This window comes from Chlorella variabilis, assembly GCF_000147415.1.
Source record: "Chlorella variabilis unplaced genomic scaffold CHLNCscaffold_11, whole genome shotgun sequence".
NCBI classification, from domain to species: domain Eukaryota; kingdom Viridiplantae; phylum Chlorophyta; class Trebouxiophyceae; order Chlorellales; family Chlorellaceae; genus Chlorella; species Chlorella variabilis.
Genome location: NW_005435077.1, coordinates 906,762 through 922,382, shown reverse-complemented (window position 1 = coordinate 922,382; position 15,621 = coordinate 906,762). Strand labels below are relative to the sequence as shown.

General features: G+C 68.2%; 3 protein-coding genes across 3 annotated transcripts; 2 read left to right on the top strand and 1 right to left on the bottom strand.

Moving 5' to 3' along the window:
* Positions 1-79: 79 nt before the first annotated feature.
* Positions 80-4,232, bottom strand: CHLNCDRAFT_35625 (hypothetical protein; the record flags this gene model as incomplete). The annotated part of the gene is made up of 13 exons (XM_005847242.1): positions 4,007-4,232; positions 3,742-3,864; positions 3,396-3,472; positions 3,135-3,193; positions 2,902-2,996; positions 2,624-2,699; positions 2,261-2,343; positions 1,931-2,083; positions 1,521-1,634; positions 1,128-1,198; positions 853-934; positions 573-637; positions 80-347 (listed from the first exon to the last, which is right to left on the bottom strand). Exons 1-13 carry the CDS (start codon positions 4,064-4,066, stop codon positions 80-82), a joined length of 1,326 nt encoding a protein of 441 aa, XP_005847304.1. The 5' UTR covers positions 4,067-4,232.
* A 1,149-nt stretch (positions 4,233-5,381) lies between these two features.
* Positions 5,382-7,705, top strand: CHLNCDRAFT_134422 (hypothetical protein; the record flags this gene model as incomplete). The annotated part of the gene is made up of 7 exons (XM_005847412.1): positions 5,382-5,708; positions 5,900-6,007; positions 6,140-6,496; positions 6,620-6,736; positions 6,927-7,088; positions 7,320-7,430; positions 7,610-7,705. 7 exons carry the CDS (start codon positions 5,382-5,384, stop codon positions 7,703-7,705), a joined length of 1,278 nt encoding a protein of 425 aa, XP_005847474.1.
* Positions 7,706-8,905: 1,200 nt separating this feature from the next.
* CHLNCDRAFT_134421 (hypothetical protein) lies at positions 8,906-13,370 on the top strand (the record flags this gene model as incomplete). The annotated part of the gene is made up of 9 exons (XM_005847411.1): positions 8,906-8,955; positions 9,117-9,173; positions 9,453-9,561; positions 9,711-10,045; positions 10,189-10,238; positions 10,390-12,130; positions 12,383-12,494; positions 12,723-12,828; positions 13,000-13,370. 9 exons carry the CDS (start codon positions 8,906-8,908, stop codon positions 13,368-13,370), a joined length of 2,931 nt encoding a protein of 976 aa, XP_005847473.1.
* Between the last annotated feature and the right edge of the window lie 2,251 nt (positions 13,371-15,621).

The following is a 15,621-nucleotide window of genomic DNA, read 5'->3' as shown; positions in this document are numbered from 1 at the left end:
AGCACCTGCAGGAGGGGAGCTGGGGGGAAGTGGTGGTGGTGGGGGGTGGGGGGGGGGATGCGAGGAGGCAGCCACGCGCCTAGCTGAGCGCCGCGTCAAGCCAGGGAGCGCAACAGCACGTGTACGCCGTGCCAGGGGATGAGGGCAGCAGGACGAGGGGCGGCAGTGTTGCTCGGCGGCGGCAGCCCACGACTGCAGGACAGGGCGAAGCTGGCCAGCGCGCTCCTGCGGCCAGCTGCCCTGCAGCCCTGCCTGTCCCGGCCCCCCGCCTCACCTTGGCGTGGCTGTCGATGCGCGCCTTGATCTGCTGGCTGCCAATGAGCGCCGCCAGCTCCTTCTCTAGACCGCTGCAGCGGGGCGGGCCGCCAGACCGCAGGAGACACGCTGGTCAGGGGCTGGACAGGCGCACAGGGTTTGCCGGCTGGGTGGACAGGCCACACAGGCCGGGCCAGAGGCCGCACGGCAGGCAGGGGAACGGCGGCTCGAGCTGGAAAGATGGACAAGACCGTGCCAAAAGACAGCGACACGGAGGCAGCCGTTAAGGCCGGCCACTTGGCAGGAGCTGGGCTCACCCCACGCTGGTGTTGAAGAAAGCGGCCATGCCATTTAGGTCCAGGGCAGCAAAGGGGGCGGCATACTGCAAGCAAGGAGGGCACGGGAGGGTGCGGCAGGGGGTGCAGCGGCTTCAGGCAGGCGCAAGAAAGGAAGCACCCTGCACACCGGCAGCCCCAGCAGCGACAGCGACGCACACGTCCGGCCACCCGCCGCCCGGCAGCTCCAGCCCCGGCGCCTGCAAAGCGCCCGCGCCCGCGCCTGCAGCCTGCGCGGTGCATGGCTGCGGCACCCGCGCACCTGCGTGAGCGCCTTGTTGCGTACCGCCTGGTACAGCGGGGCCACGTGGTCGTGCAGGTGCGGGTCCAGCGCCAGCTGGGGCCTGCGGGCAGGCAGGAGGGCGAGCAGGCAGCACGCGTCACACAGCAATGGCGGGCCCCGGGAGTGGACTGGAGCGGGGAGAGTCGGGGTGCCGCTGCAGCGGAAGCGCCAGGGGACCACGGGGCGCCAGGCCGTGCCAGCACCACGCCCCCGCTCTCCAGCCACACACTCCCTCACCACCCTGCCCTGCCCACCTCATCCTGTCCAGGTGGTTGAGGCAGGAGGTGTAGTTGGAGGCGTAGAAGTCAGACAGGGCCTCCCGCACCTGCAGGGCAGGCGGGCAGGTGGGCAGGCAGGCAGGCAGGCAGGCAGGCAGGCAGGAGCGGTCGGGCGCGGCGTGAAGGGCGGCGGCGGCGGCGGCCGGGAGGCCGGGCACTTGGGAGGCGCCGGCATCCCGCCGATGCAGCCACCCGACGGCAGCCCTCGGCCCCGCCTCGTCGCCCACAAACTCACACACGCATGCACCCACACATGCACACCCGCCCGCCACCGTGTCATCGGCGCAGTGCCTTCATGCTGCCTGCTGGCGCGCACACACACGCGCACACACACACCTACACACACACGCCTGCACCCCACCCGCCCACCTCCGGCACCGCCTCCAGCAGCTCCCGGAACGCCACGTTGCGCACGAGGCGGGCCGACAGCTCAGCGCGGGTCAGCGCTGCCATGCCGCACAGCGCGCCGTAGACCGCGACGTCCTGGCGGGAGGGCGGGGTGGAGGGGGCGGGAGAGTATGGTAAGGGCGGGGCCGAGAGGGGACGGTAAGGGTGGGAGCAACAGGGGATGGCACGTGTGGGGGGAGGCAAGCCAGGCTGCCGGCGCGGGCGCGGCGCGGCTCTCGCCTGCGGCGCGATGACGTCCCTGTAGGTGCTGCCCAGGTCAGGAGATACCTGCGGGCAGGCAGGCAGGGCCTAAGACAACCGTGGCGGCAGGGATGGCTGCGAGCGCCGGCGCTGGCCTGTCAACGCCACCCCCGGTGGCCTGGCGGTGCCACCGCCGCTGCGTTGCTTGCTGCCTGCTGCTGCAGCCCCGCCGCCGCCGCCAGCGTTGCCTCTGTGAACTTGAGGGCGGCCGCCTTGTACCGCCCCTGTTCCAGGCAGTACAGCCCGGAGGCCGCCGCCAGCTTGGACATCACAATCGGGTCGGTCTGCAGAGCGGCAGGGCGAGGGCATGGGCAAAGAGGGTTGGCGGCGGCGGTGTGTGCTCTACATGAGAAAAACACATGGGTGAGAGGGGAGGTGTGATGGAGGCAGCGGGGGCGTGGGGCCAGCCTGGACTTGCATCGAGGTGCGAGCGAGCCCGCCATGCACGCACAGCCCCCAACCTGCGCCTCGGGCGTCGTCTCCGCCTTCTGCACATAGTTGGACAGGTGGATGTAGTTGCCCAGCTCGATGCTGCACCTGACCACTGCAGGGAGAGAGAAGGAGGGGTGGGGGGGTGGGGTTGAGGGAGGGGAGGGGAGATGAGGGAGGGCAGGGGCCGGAGGGCAGGAGGAGGAGAAGTTGAGACGGGGCAGGAGCCGAGGCAACGGAGGGGTGTGAATGATGGCAAGGGGTTGTGGGGATGCAAGAGGCCGGGGAGAGTGCGGGAAGTGGCCAGCCCCTGGCCGGCGGCCGCGCATGCGCCTCTGGCGGCGCACGACAGGCCGCTGCGGCGGCACGCGCGGGCTGCCCGCCCTCCTGCCCACCCTGCAGGCACATGTGGATGATGTGGCGCCCCGTGGTGCAGTAGTCCCGGGTGCGCATGTAGTGCTTGAAGGCGCTCTGCAGGGGAGCAGGGGCAGCACAGCATGACTGCTGCTTGATTGGAGCCGTGGCAGAGGTGGAATCGTGGCAGGAACCAAGGCTGGCAGCTGGGGCACAGACGCGCTGCTCTGAAGGGATCACGGAAGCGTGGCGTGGCGGCCTGCCCTCGACTGAGCTTGCGCTGCCCACCCCCACCCCCTGCTCTGCCCCGCAGTCTCGCCTGCAGGTCGCCACGGGAGTAGAAGAAGTCCCCCAGCTGGTTGTGCCCCATGCGGATGCTCTCCTTAATCAGGTTGCTCTTGTAAACGCCCAGCTCTGCAGCAGTGGGAGCAGCGGGTGTTGCATTGTGACGGTACGCGCGCCGATGCCGCGGCAAGCATCCGCCAGGCCGCGCACACGGCGCAGAGACAGGCGGGCAGGGCCGGCGCAGGCGCGGCGACCGCCGCTGCGCACCCGACTCCAGCCTGTCTTGCTTCTGCTCCGAGGCCCGCTCCGTTCGCTCTATCCACTCGCTGCATTTTTTTGGTGGGAGTGGCACCAGAAGTGGGGGGTGGGAGGGTGCGGCCGACCAGCTCCGACAGACGAGCTAACACGCTAGTCCTGATGAACCACCATGCTACAGTCCTGACGAGCTGCGGCTTGTGGCGCCCCGCGCAGGCCGCCCGTCAAGGCAGCATGTCCAAGGCAGCAGCAGCCGCAAGCTGTACCGCGCACCTGTCCAGCGCGTACTGCGGGCCGGCCCTCCCACCGATGCGCTCTATCACCTCGGCGTACCGCTGGGTATCGTCAGTCTGCAGCAGACAGGCGCAGGCGTGGGCACAGTGGGCGGGGGGCATAAAGCGGGCTCAGGCGAGGGAGCCAGCTCGCAGGCAGGGCCGCCTGCCCGCCAACCGGCACGCCCCCCGATCCCCGTCGGCGCAATGCTGAGCCTCATGCTGCCAAATAGCTGTACGTTCCCTGCGCATGACGCTCATGCTGGTGCGCTCATGCGACAAGCAGCCGACAGCAGGGCAAGAAGCGCAGGCACAACACGCGCCCTGGCGAAAAGGCGGCCACCCACCCGCTTCAGCGCGTCTGCCGCCAGCTTCAACGCCTCCAGCTCCAGCGGCTTGCCCGCGCTCTGGTCGGCGGCAAAGAGCAGGCGGGAGATGCGTGCGTGGCCAGAGTAGTTGGCGGCATAGGCCTGCATCCGGCCAGAGCGGCAGCGGGGAGGGTGGGTGGCGGCCAGGCAGCCGGGTGGGCGGGCGGGTCGGGGTGGCGGGTGCTGCTGGCCCGGCGCGGTGCTGCCATGGCATCGGGGGATTGCCCACGACCCGCCCCCACACCTCAAGATCGAAGGCCTCCTCCTGTTGGGGCTGTGCCGGCTGGCCCATCTCGACCTCCATGTCGGGAGGCCTCGCGGGGCTGGATCTCACGCCTTAGCCTCCGCAAGACCCTCAGCGCTGCTCCCGCCGTGAGCCAGGCCCACGGCTACCACCTCAGGCGCGGTGATCAGGCGGTCGCCTATCAGGCTCTCTCTATGCCGCAGCACCGTCGCAGGCTGTAATAACCAACAGGCACAGGCGATCTGAACGAAGAGCACAGTTATGGCAGGGCTGACAGCACAGCATGCCAAGCCAGTTGTGTGGCGGCGCCAACTTGCGCCCTTTGTGCGGCTTCATGTTTACATGCTGTATTTGTCGCCATGCCTGCCATGCCTCTTCATACGCAGCATGATCAATACGGGGCGGTCCGAGTGTGCAGTCAACCGTTCCTGCAGCCCACGAGGTGGGAGGGGAGCGGCCGCGTCGAGGCGGCCGCGGGCCCATCTTGTGCCCGGAAGACCTGTCACCCCACCCCACCATGCGCCTGCAAGGTTCAACACTACTTGCTAATACATGATTTGTTGCACACCAGGCGCCCGGTTAGCCAATGAATGCCTGGTAAGCTGGGAGGTGGGTGCCGGCGGCGGCTCCAGCCTCGTGCCGTCCTGCCCTCAGCCTCACCTCACAGGACACATCCTGGCAGCCTCCCATCGCCTCTGGCACTCATGGCGGCAAACAGGCTGACAAATGGGCAGCCGGCAGTAAGCCTGGGCCTTCAGTCCCCTGGCAGCCAAGTGGTACTCAGCAACGTGCACATGATGGCGTGAAGGCGCAGAAGTGCACCACTGTCGACTAGCTGACAGTAGTATGCATGTCTCCCGTCACCACTTCTCCTCGCTTCGCTGTGTCTGGGAGCCCCACTGCACTGTGCGGTGTGACCCATTGCAATTGCCGCACATCCTGACAGGCTGAGGCGCTCCTTCGAGCTGCAATGGGCGACTGCGCCAGCAAAACAGCAATTGAGCAGCCTCAGGCAAGCCTGAACGCCCTGTTGAGGACTTTGCGTCCTGTGATTGGCTCCGGTTGGCACATCCCGCTGCCCCTCCGCCACCCGTCCCGCTCATCAGCATTTTCTGAGCATAGCGGGCCGGTCTAGCACCGCTAGGGAGAACATTTGCTGGCCAGCTCTGCCATCTCCAAACGCCTGTTCCCCCCCAGCAAGAAACGGCAGCTCATTGCTGTTTCATCGCAGGAAGTGGAGATCTGGCAAGCTGATGTGGGGCAGCGCTGGGCTGTGGGGCCAGCGCAGGCCTCCGAGCGCAAGGATGCACTCGCCGGCGGCAAGCGCGGCGCCGCACGCTGGCGGCATCCGGCGGGCACTGCTGCAGACGATACGATGGGCGCCCGCCCCTCCTCCGACTCCTGCCGCCCCAGCAGCAAGCAGCGCGAGGACGGCAAGGCTGTGCGCAGCGCTCTGATGCAGCAGCCGGGGCGGCTGTCGCTCGACAGCTGCTACGACGGGAGCACACTCGAGGACTTGTGCTGCAGCCCGCTCAGCGAGGACGGCTTCAGCCCGCTCAGCCAGGACGGCCTGATCCAGCAGGACGACGCCCTGGCGCTGACCGCCTTCAGCGACAGCAGCGCCTGGCATGTCGAGGCCGGGTTCTCCGCCACCAGTGCCGATGATGCGTTGCAGGGGCAGCGATTTGTTTCTGAGCCAGAGGTGCGACCGCCTGGTCCTGGTCCTCCTGCCGCCGCCACCACGCTGCCAGAAATGCCCACCTCCTCCCTACCAGAGATGCCGATCGCTGCCGTTGCCGTTGCTGCTGCTGCTGCTGAGTGCACTGCTGCTCCAAGCACCACTGCTGCCGCTGAGTTGCGCCGCGTGCCGCTGCTCTGCCTGGGATGCTGCAGGATGTCGCAGCTACGATGGGGGAGGTGCAGCTGGGCGGCGTCATTGGGCGCTGCGCACGCACCCTGATCTATGGCGGCACGTGGCGCAACCAGGCTGTGGCGGTCACGGTAAGGATTCAATCCCCCTGGCGCCAGTTGGGCTGGTTGCAGCGATGCGCCTACGTGCACCACCCTGCCATGCCGGGCACTCCTCTCGCGCTGCTGACCCCTGCTGTGCCCTGCTGCGCTGTGCTGGCGCAGGCAACCGACCACGCGCTGCCAGACGGCCTGGCAGCAGTGCGGCTGCTGCACGCTGTGAGGCACGTCATGTGCAGCCCGCGCCTGGAGCACCCAAGCCTCGCCCGCGTTCACTTCTGCGCCGTCGAGTGGGACACCAGCTCAGGCTGGGGTGAGGGCCAGTGCTGCGAGGGCAGCCTGCACGGTGGCTCCGATGGCGTGTGGGCGCGGCACTGCCAGGGCGCCAGCTCTCGCGGCCGGCAGCTGCTGGTCTGGACCGTCTCCGAGCGGAGCGACTTGGGCAGCCTGGATGCGGCCCTGCGGCTGGCGCGGCTGCAGCGGCAGCCTCCCCGCCTGCCCGCCATCCTACACACGGCGCACGTGAGTGGCCTGGTGGCCGCAGTGAGGCAGCTAGCTTGTGCGGCTTACTGCAGCTGGGAGGCAAGGGGGCTACTGGATGCTGTGCTGAGCAGAGCAGCGTGCCCTGCCCCCTGCTTGCCGCAGGAGGTGGCCTCCGGCCTGCATCACCTGCACACCCACCACCTGGCGCACGGCCAGCTGTCCAGCGCCAGCGTGCTGCTGTGCAGCGCGCCCGACGACGCCCGCGGCTTCGCGGCTAAGGTGTGGGGCAGCTCCGGCTGGCGTGGATATCTCCTCTTGGTGTCAAGTTCTGCCAGCCAGGGAGCGCCCTGCCGCTCTCGTAGCGGCCCAATCGGCGACACAGTAATCGTGACTGGTCACTGCATGCACGACACGCTCTGCCTGTATTTGAGCCTGCCGCTCACCCCCTCCCGGGCTGCCGGCCCTGCAGATCAGCAGCACCAGCTACCTGGCCTGCCAGGCGGCGCGGCGCAGCTGCGGGGACACACCCCGCATGGACATGCTTGCCACCACCGCCCCAGAGGTGGCCCTGGCTGGGGAGGCCCCCTCCCCCGCCTCCGATGCCTACAGCCTGGGGGTGCTGCTGTGGGAGGTGAGTCCATGGGCGGCCCCGCAGCAGCAGGCCCAAACAGCGGCCTGGCCCTCCCTTGCAGCGCTCACCGTTCAGCCACTGCCACCCGCTCGCATCTTGCATTCGATGGCAGCCACACCCTGCTCCTGCCTGCTGCCACCAGTCTGCCCTCAGGGCTGTCGAGACACACACAGTGGGCGGCTAGCACTTGCACACATCGTTCCTCCCACCCTGCGCCCACCCGCTGCGCAGATGTATGCCGGCCAGCCTGCCTGGGGGCTGCGGCCGGCGCAGGTGATGCGAGACCTCGTGCGGCAGCGCCCCGCCCTGCCCTTGCTGGCAGGGTGCCCGCCGGCCTTCCAGGTGCGACACTGATCAGCATCCTGCAGCCTGCTGAGCAGCTTGTGGGCTGGGTGGGACTCCAGGATGGGATGGATGTGAAGTGTAGCCATGCAATAGGCCACGGCGGGGTCACGCGGCGCTTTTGCCAGATGTGTGAAGCTGCGTTCCCGCCACGGTGGCACTCCCGCCGGCTGCTGCAGGAGCTGGTCAGCGCATGCACCCACCCGCAGGCGGCAGCCCGCCCAGCCTTCCCGGCCATCCTGGCATCCCTCCAGGCAATGCTGGCCCAGGCATGACCCGCGGCACCTCAGTCATCATCACATCAAGCCTTACCGCACTGCCTTCTGCGTACTGTGGTTTTCACTATCAAGTCTTAAAGTTTCTAGCCGTCATTGCTCGGCACATGTTCCCTCAAGCTCGCTGCAGCGGTGCGTTCTGAAACGCACCCCACGTGCGGCAGCTTCATCCCTCAAGCTCTGTCACGTGTCAAGAACCTCGTCAGCCGCCATTCAACCTCCATTTGCTTTCAAGACTTGAACACTCACCAACTCATCCATCCGACTCCCTTCACCTATTCATTCCAAATGATGGCCTCACGGCCTTGGCTTTTTGAGCTCGATAACATGCATGCGGGACCAACACGTTCCGCCCTCTGGAGCAAAGCCTCTACCAAGTCGCAGCGCCTCCCATCCCACCTGGAGTTCTCCCAGCTGCATTTCGTTCCTCCCTGTACGTTTTTCCCTGTACGTTTTTCAAATGATTCCAAGACATGCCAGCCGCACTGGGCCCGTCTCCCTAGAACAGGGAGCGGCCAGCTGCCGCCGCATTACGTTTTTCTAACGAATGCGCCCAACTGCGGGCAAAAATAGTTTGCTCCCTTTTCCCGGAATTGATTTCAGATTCCATACCAGGCACCAGCGCATTATGCGCCATCGCCTGAAGTTCATCCATCCCCCTTGGCAGGCGAATGCCACACTTTGGGGCGTGCTTTTGCTCCTTAGCTGCCGCCCGCTCCTTGCTCACGCCCGCTTGCAGTTCTAGCCATTTACTGCCTCGGCTTGGAACTTTCATGACATCGTCTAACTTCCCTTGTGTATGAGATACATGCAATCCTCGGCAGTTGATGACGGCGCTGCAGCGCATGCGCCTGCAACTGGGCCGAGTATCGGCAAGGTTTGCCGGCGCGGCGAGGCGGCCAGCTGCGCCTGCAGCCTTGCATTCTGGTGAGCGCCAACGATACACTCACATGAGACATCCTATGGGTCAGTGGTGCAAAACAGACGTCAGGAGAAGAAGAATGGTCGCCGCCACGCTATGCCTGCTGCGTTGTTTGCCTCCGCTGGAATCGGCTGAACAGGCTGCTGGACCGCTTTGTGAGATTAACAGATTGCCGTATCACATTGTACAACGTTCGAGGACAACTCTGCACCCTCCCCCGCGGCACACGCGTTTTGAGTTTGGTTGAGCGAGCCTGCGCGTGGGCCCGGGGTTGCAGGATGGCTGAGCTCTTTGAGACGCTGGCGCGGGAGCTGAGCTGCTCCATCTGGTGCGGGGGGCGTGTCGCCTGGACTTGGCGCCGCCTCCGCCCCCGCCTGCACTGCTTGCTCGGCGCTGCTGGTCTTGCGCCCCCAAGAACCCTCAGCTGTGGTTTGACTTTGCGGCCAGCTGATGTCCATGCCCACACCCACACCCCCTTTGTTGCTGCAGCCTGTGCGTCATGTCGCCGCCCGTGGCCCGCCTCCCCTGCTGCCACTACTTCTGCATGTGAGCCGCCAGGCAGCACCCTGCCGGGCAGCGCCCCTGCCATCCCTCTGTGGCCGCGGCCGCCGACATGCATTGCTTCAGCCCGCTGTACAGCTGCATCGCTGCTGCCTGCAAAGCGCAGAATAAAACACCAGCCTCCCCGCTCTCTCTCTCTGTCGCCGATTGCCGACATCTGTCGCCACCTGGGCTCGCCTACCTCAGCGGGCCCTGCTGCTGGTCATCCCGCAGTGCACCCCCTCCCCTCTCTGAAAGCTGCATGGGCTGCGTGCGCTGCCGCAGGGGCTGCATCCAGCAGTCGGTGCGCCACAAGGCGCAGTGCCCGGTGTGCAAGTGCAAGGTGGGGCGGCGGGACATCAGCAGCGACGACACGATGGACAGGGTGGTGCTGGTAGGTGGCGTGCCCTGGCCAGCGGGTGCATGTATGGTGCTTGGCCATGGTTACATGATCTATTTGGATGGACGCTGTATTTGGGTATGCTCTATTGGGTCGGATGCCACGCATGCGTGCCTGTGGTGCCTGTGATGCCTGTGGCGCAGGCATTTGCTGACCTGGACGCTCACAAAGAGGAGCTGATTCCGAGCAGCAGCGACGACGAGGACGACGACATGGACGCTGAGGTGGCGCCAGCTGGGGAAGACGCTGACGTGGCACCAGTTGAGGAGGCGGAGGCAGGGGCCGGCAGCCCGCAGCCGCACATGCGGCACCAGCCGCAGCAGCAGCAGCAGGAGAGGAGCCTGACCCTGTTTGAGACGGCTCGGGACAGCCTGGACGGCGGGCAGTCGCCGGCAATGGGCAGCGCTGGCAGCGGGCATCGGCAGCAGCAGCAGCTGCAGCAGCAGGAGGGGGAGGGGGAGGAGGCTGCCGATGGCCAGTCGCCAGACACAACCACCAGGCAAGGCCGCCGAAGCGGCCCACTGCTGTGCTGCCTTGCCCAGCCCAGCCGCTGCTGTTTTCCAAACACTTGCCGCTTCCGACTGCTGTGCCATCAAGCTGCATGCCTGTCCCCTGGTGCAGGCCGCCTGCTGCGGGCGGCATCTGCTGGCTGGCGGGAGTCGACAATGAGGGTGCGTGTGCCTCGCCTCTGCGCCAGCCTGCCCTTGCCTGCCTGTGGCACGCTGCCCTTGCCTCGCCACACAAATACATAAACACACACCATACAGCTTCTCTCTCTCACACGCACCTTCTCTCACACACATACGCCACACTGTTCTGTAGAGTATCGCTCCCCCAGCGTCAGTTTCGCCGCCTCCGGCCACCAGCGGCGGCAGCCGGCGGCGGCGGCGGCGGCCGATGCGCGGCGGCTGTCGCTTCACAGCGTGCGCACCAAGCCAGCTCAGGGCGAGGAAGAGGGGCAGGAGCAGGAGCAGGAGGAGGCAGAGGCTGCTGGTGCTGGCGCTGGCGCTCACGCAGCGACCGCAGGCAAGGAGAACGGCGGCCGGCAGCAGGAGCAGCCCGCGACCGGCCGCAGCGGCGGCTGGCAGCAGCGCGCCCCCAAGACGGCGGCAGCGCAGCGCCAGCGGCGGGCGGAAGGCAACCAGGCAATCACGGAATGGCTGCCGCCCGCGCAGCAGGGAAGCCAGGCGCGGGACAAGCAGCAGGGCAGGCAGCCGGCTGCCGCCGCTGCCGCGCAAGGTGCCGCCGAGGCTGGCGGCAGCCTGCAGCGTGGCAAGGAGCATCGGAAGGCGCCGGGCAGGGCTGCAGGCGGCCACGAGGAGGCAGATGGGTATGGTAGGGAGGCAGCTGTCTCAGCTCCTGGCGTGTCTTCTGATCTGCGAGGCCTTGCTGACGACATTGCTGCCACCGCTGCCGCCGTGGCGGCTGCCGCAGCCCCCGCCCACAGCAGCCAGGCCGCCAGCGGCGCCGGGCAGCTGACGCCGGCGCAGGCGGCGCAGGCGGCCGCCCCGGCGACCGACAGGGTGACTGTGCAGGAGGAGGCAGCTGTCGCCGCTGGCCAGCCAACAGTTGTGCGGCCCGCGCCCGCACCAGGCAGGGCCAAGGGCGGCGCCCGAAGCGCTGCCTCCGGGCGCAAGCGCGCCTCTGGTGCTGTCGATGCCGCTCAGGCAGCCGCCGGCGACGAGGACGGCGGCGCCGGCACCGCCGCCAGCGGCAAGCGCGGCAAGAAGGCCGCTGCGGCGAGCGGCCCCGCCTCTGCCGCCGCCGCCCGGCGCAAGTCTGCGCCAGCGGTTGCCCCCAGCGCGGCAGCAGCAGCGGATGGGGCCACGCCGGCCGCGGCAGCAGCCGGTGCCGCGGCTTGGGTGGCCAGCACCGGCGGCGGTGGCGGTGCAGAGGGCAGCTCGCGTCGCCGCATCCCGGCCCGCCTGCTGCCTTGGAACTGTGCCCACTGCACCTACGGCAACCTGGGCGCCGCTCACAAGTGTGAGATGTGCGGGCTGAAGAAGAAAGTGCTGGCAGGCGCTGAGCTGGCGGTCCTAGCTGGCGCCACGCCGGCCGCGGCCGCAGCGCAGCGCTTGCAGGATGTGGCCTCCCCAGCCGGCGAGGCAGGTGAGGCAGCTGCAGCAGAGGCAGCGGCCACGGAGGCGGCAGCGGCAGCAGCCGGGCAGGCCGCCGGGCGGCAGCAGCGCCAGCGCAAGATGAGCGGCGGCGGCGGCGGCGGCGGCGGCAGCGGCAAACGACGCAAGGTCGCCGCACCCTCCGCAGCAGCAGCAGCAGCGGCCACTGCGGCTGCTGAGCCGGCGCCTGCGCCCGCTGCGCCCTCCCCTGCCGCGGCGGCCTCGCCCTCCCCGGCGCCGTCGCCAGCAGCCGCGGCCGAGGCCGGCGGCGGCTGCTGGAGCGACCGCAGCGCCAGCTCTCGCTGGCTGCTGCTGAGCTCGTCGCTGTCGGCCGCGGGGCGGCAGCAGCTGCAGCAGCTGGCGGCGGCCTCCGGGGCGGCGGTGGCAAAGGAGTGGAGCGGCGGCGTGACCCATGTGGTGTGCGGCACGGCGGAGGGGGCGGCCAGGTGGGCGCGCTGCCGCTGCCGCTGCTGCTGCTGCACACAAGCTGCTGCTGCAGGCCCGCACGTCGCCGTGCTGGCATGTGCATGTGCCGGGGAGCGGGCTGCAAAGCACCGTTTGCAGGTAGCTTCCAGCCCTGATCCACCCTTTTTGCTGCTCATCAGTGCGCCCCCGCTCCTCACCGCACATTCCACGCCCATCACCACCCCTCCACACACACACTCACACACATGCTCCCACCTCCCTCCCTCCCGCAGGCGCACCTTCAAGTTCCTGCGGGGCGTGGCGGGGGCCAAGGCGGTGGTGCACGAGGGCTGGCTGGCGGCCTGCCTGCAGCGGGGCGGGCCCGCAGAGGAGGAGCCCTTCATGGTGAGGGAGCATGGACAAACACAAAACAAAAACAAGGAGGGCACGGGCATGGGATGTGGGGGAGGCAGGCAGGAGGGCAGGTGCCCTGTGTTGGCTGGCGAGAGGTGGCAGCGGGAGTTGAGGGCGGCACAGTCGGTTTGGGTGCCACCTTTTCATGCACGACATCGAGCTCCGCGGCAGCTGTGCTCCGATCCTGCTGCCGTGTGCCTTGGGCCGCCTGTGGCGCAGGTGGCGCGGGACCACGCCGGGTGCGAGGGCGGCGCGGCGGCGGCGCGGGCCAGCGCGGGCCTGGGCCTGCCGCCGCTGCTGCGCGGGTACGAGGTGTACCTCGCAGGTAGGTGTACTGCCCCACTGCGCCGCCACCGGGCCGTGCCTGGCGTCGTATGCCTGTGCAGGCGTGTGGGGCGCCGAGTCTCGCTCCCATCCAGCCGTGATCAGCGCACGTCACACTGGACGCATCACACATCCACACGCTTGCACTGCCCGCCCTTTCCGCCCACTGCAGGCGAGTTTGCCAATGGTGGTGAGGTTGCCGAGCTGCTGCAGGCGGCGGGCGCAAAGCGGCTGTCGCGCCCGCCGACAGCCACCCACAGCGCCGCCCGCGGCGGGCCCTGCACCAGCTTCCTGCTCTGCGAGGCTCCCGACGCCGGCGGCAGCCCCCACCAGCAGCAGGCGGCTGCGGCGGCGGGGCCAGCGGGGCAGCAGGGCGGCGCGGCGTCTGCAGCGGCGGTGCCGAAAGTGGTACCGCCGGCGCTGGCGGCTGCCAAGTGGTACCAAAAGGCGGCGGAGGCGGGGGTGCCGGTGGTGAGCCGCCGCTGGCTGCTGGACAGCATCAGCTCCTACACAGTCAAGCCCCTGGCGCCCTACCTCCTGTAATGTGGTGCACACCTTATTTATTGCATGCTGTGATGCGCGTAATGTTGCATGCCTTGCTGCATCCCAGAATGGCTCTTTTTTTGCGGACCAGGATGGCTCTTTGTTGCGGAACTTGTTTACATGACATGTGATTGAGTTGGTGACGCGCTACAGAGCGGGTCTACTTGCAACGGGGGCAGCCAGCGCTGGCTGTGCCAAAGAGCGGGAGTGGGCTGGTGGGTGCTGCAGGGGTCGCTGCATGCATGGAGTGGGCTGCCTGGATGGGAAGAGCGCTACTGGGTAGACAAGTCATTTGGGAAGCAGATGCGAAGAACGCTACTTGTGACAGATCCCATCGGAAACGTGAAGTAGCAGGGGATTTATGCAGGGATTCATGTAGGGATTCATGCAGGATGCAGGGCATGCAAGCCTATTAGCAAGGAAACGGATCTGAGGATTCATTCACGGCAGCCAAACTGCCAGCGGCGGCGCTGCTGGCAGCAGCCACAAGGAACTGCATCGGGCATGACGTGACGTGGTGTCACGGCGATGGGTGCAGCGGGAGGGGACACGCTGCTCAAGGGGCCCATCAAGGGGACCATCAACAATGCATGCGAAGGACGAAAAACATGCAGGCGCCTCTGGGGGACTGGTCTCAGCCAGAGGTGTCAGCACAGGGCTGGGGAAATTGTGCCGAGCGGGAGGGCGGGGAACAGACGAGGAAACAATCTCTTGAAGTGCTAGTCATGTGGGCCCCAATGTGGGGTGGGGATCATTCCGTTTCATAATGACAGCCTGTCGCAGAATTCAGAGCGCTCGGCTGCCTGGCTGCGGGCGCAGCAGCGACCGGCCTGCGTGTGGCTCAGAAGCGCAGCAGGCGCGACAGCGCCGCGACGGGGTTGAAGCGGTGCCAGCAAGCCTCCCTGGCCTTGCCCTCCTTGGACGCGCCGCCGCCGCACTCGCCATGCTTCTGCTTGCTGGGACAGGCTGCCGGCGCAGCCCCAGCGGCAGTGCAGCTGGGGCCCATGCGACGGGCGGCTGGCGGGGCAGGAGAGGAGTAGCTGTCAGCTGAGTCATGCAGCTGGAGTGCTGGCTCCACGAGCGGCAGCTGTGGCAGCTGCGGCCAAGGCTCCCCAGCAGCTGGCGGCGACAACGGCGCCGGCGGTGCCGGAGGCCAGAACGCAGCCGGGTTGGCGGCGGCCAGGGCTTCAGCCGAGCTGCGGCGATGGCAGGGGGGCGAGGGAGGCTGCTGGCCTGCTGTGTCGGGCCCCGTGGCCGGCGCTGCAGCAGAGGTCGCCAGCCAGGCGGCCACGTTGCCGCCAGGGACGCCAGCCTGGGCAGCCGCAGCCGCCTCAGCCGCCGCCTGCGACTCGCCCAGCAGCTGCGCCGCCATGACGGCTGCCTGCCGCAGCTGCCGCGCGCGCTGGCCCTGCGCATGCTGCCGCAGCTGCGCCAGGTAGGTGGGCTGGAACAGCGCGCCGCCGCCGCTGGCGGGGAGCTGGTGCCGCGCCTCAGCGCGGCGGCGGTCGCCCGAGCGGCGCCGCTCCACAGACCGCCGCCTCGAGCTGCCAGACCGCAGCTTGACGTACTCGCTGCCAGCCACCGCCGCCACGCGGTTCACGGTGGCAAACACGTCCGCGCTGCTGCCAGCGTGGTTCGCTGAGCTGGCGCCGCCCTCGCTGAGCCCGCCGGCGAGCGCCGGGACGCTGCGGCTGCCCAGCTGCACGGCGCTGTGGCTGCTGCGCGCGACGGTGCCGCCTGGGGTGCTAAAGGCGGTGTGGTGGCTGCCCAGCAGGCTGGCCGCAGAGTCGCCAGTGCCTGCCGCCTCGCCGGCCGTCTTGCGGTCGTCGCTCTTCCTGTCTGCAATGACGGGGGTGGCTGGGTTCTGGGCTTGGGCCTCTGCACAACGGCCGGGCAGGCAGGGTGGAGGCCCGGGTCAGGAGGGGGTGGTGAGCGTGCGGTGAACGGCTGCCGCGCCTTCAGTTGCCTGCCTGCACAGGCTGCTGTGGGCTGCCGAGCCGCGGCATTGATTGAACAAGGGGCCGGCCAAGCTTGATGCAGAAGGTCAAGCTGGCAGCCTTGGACTACCAAAGAGCAGGCTCACCTGGCGTCTGCTGCTCTCCCTCCTGCGCCGCAGCACCAGCCGCACGCGCCGCACAGACCGACACCAGCGGCGGCGGTCGCCGCCCGTCGTCCTGCTGCTGCTGTGCCAGGCGCTGCTGCTCCATGCCTGCCGTCAGGTCCTCGAGTTCAGAGGCTGTGAGGCCGCAGG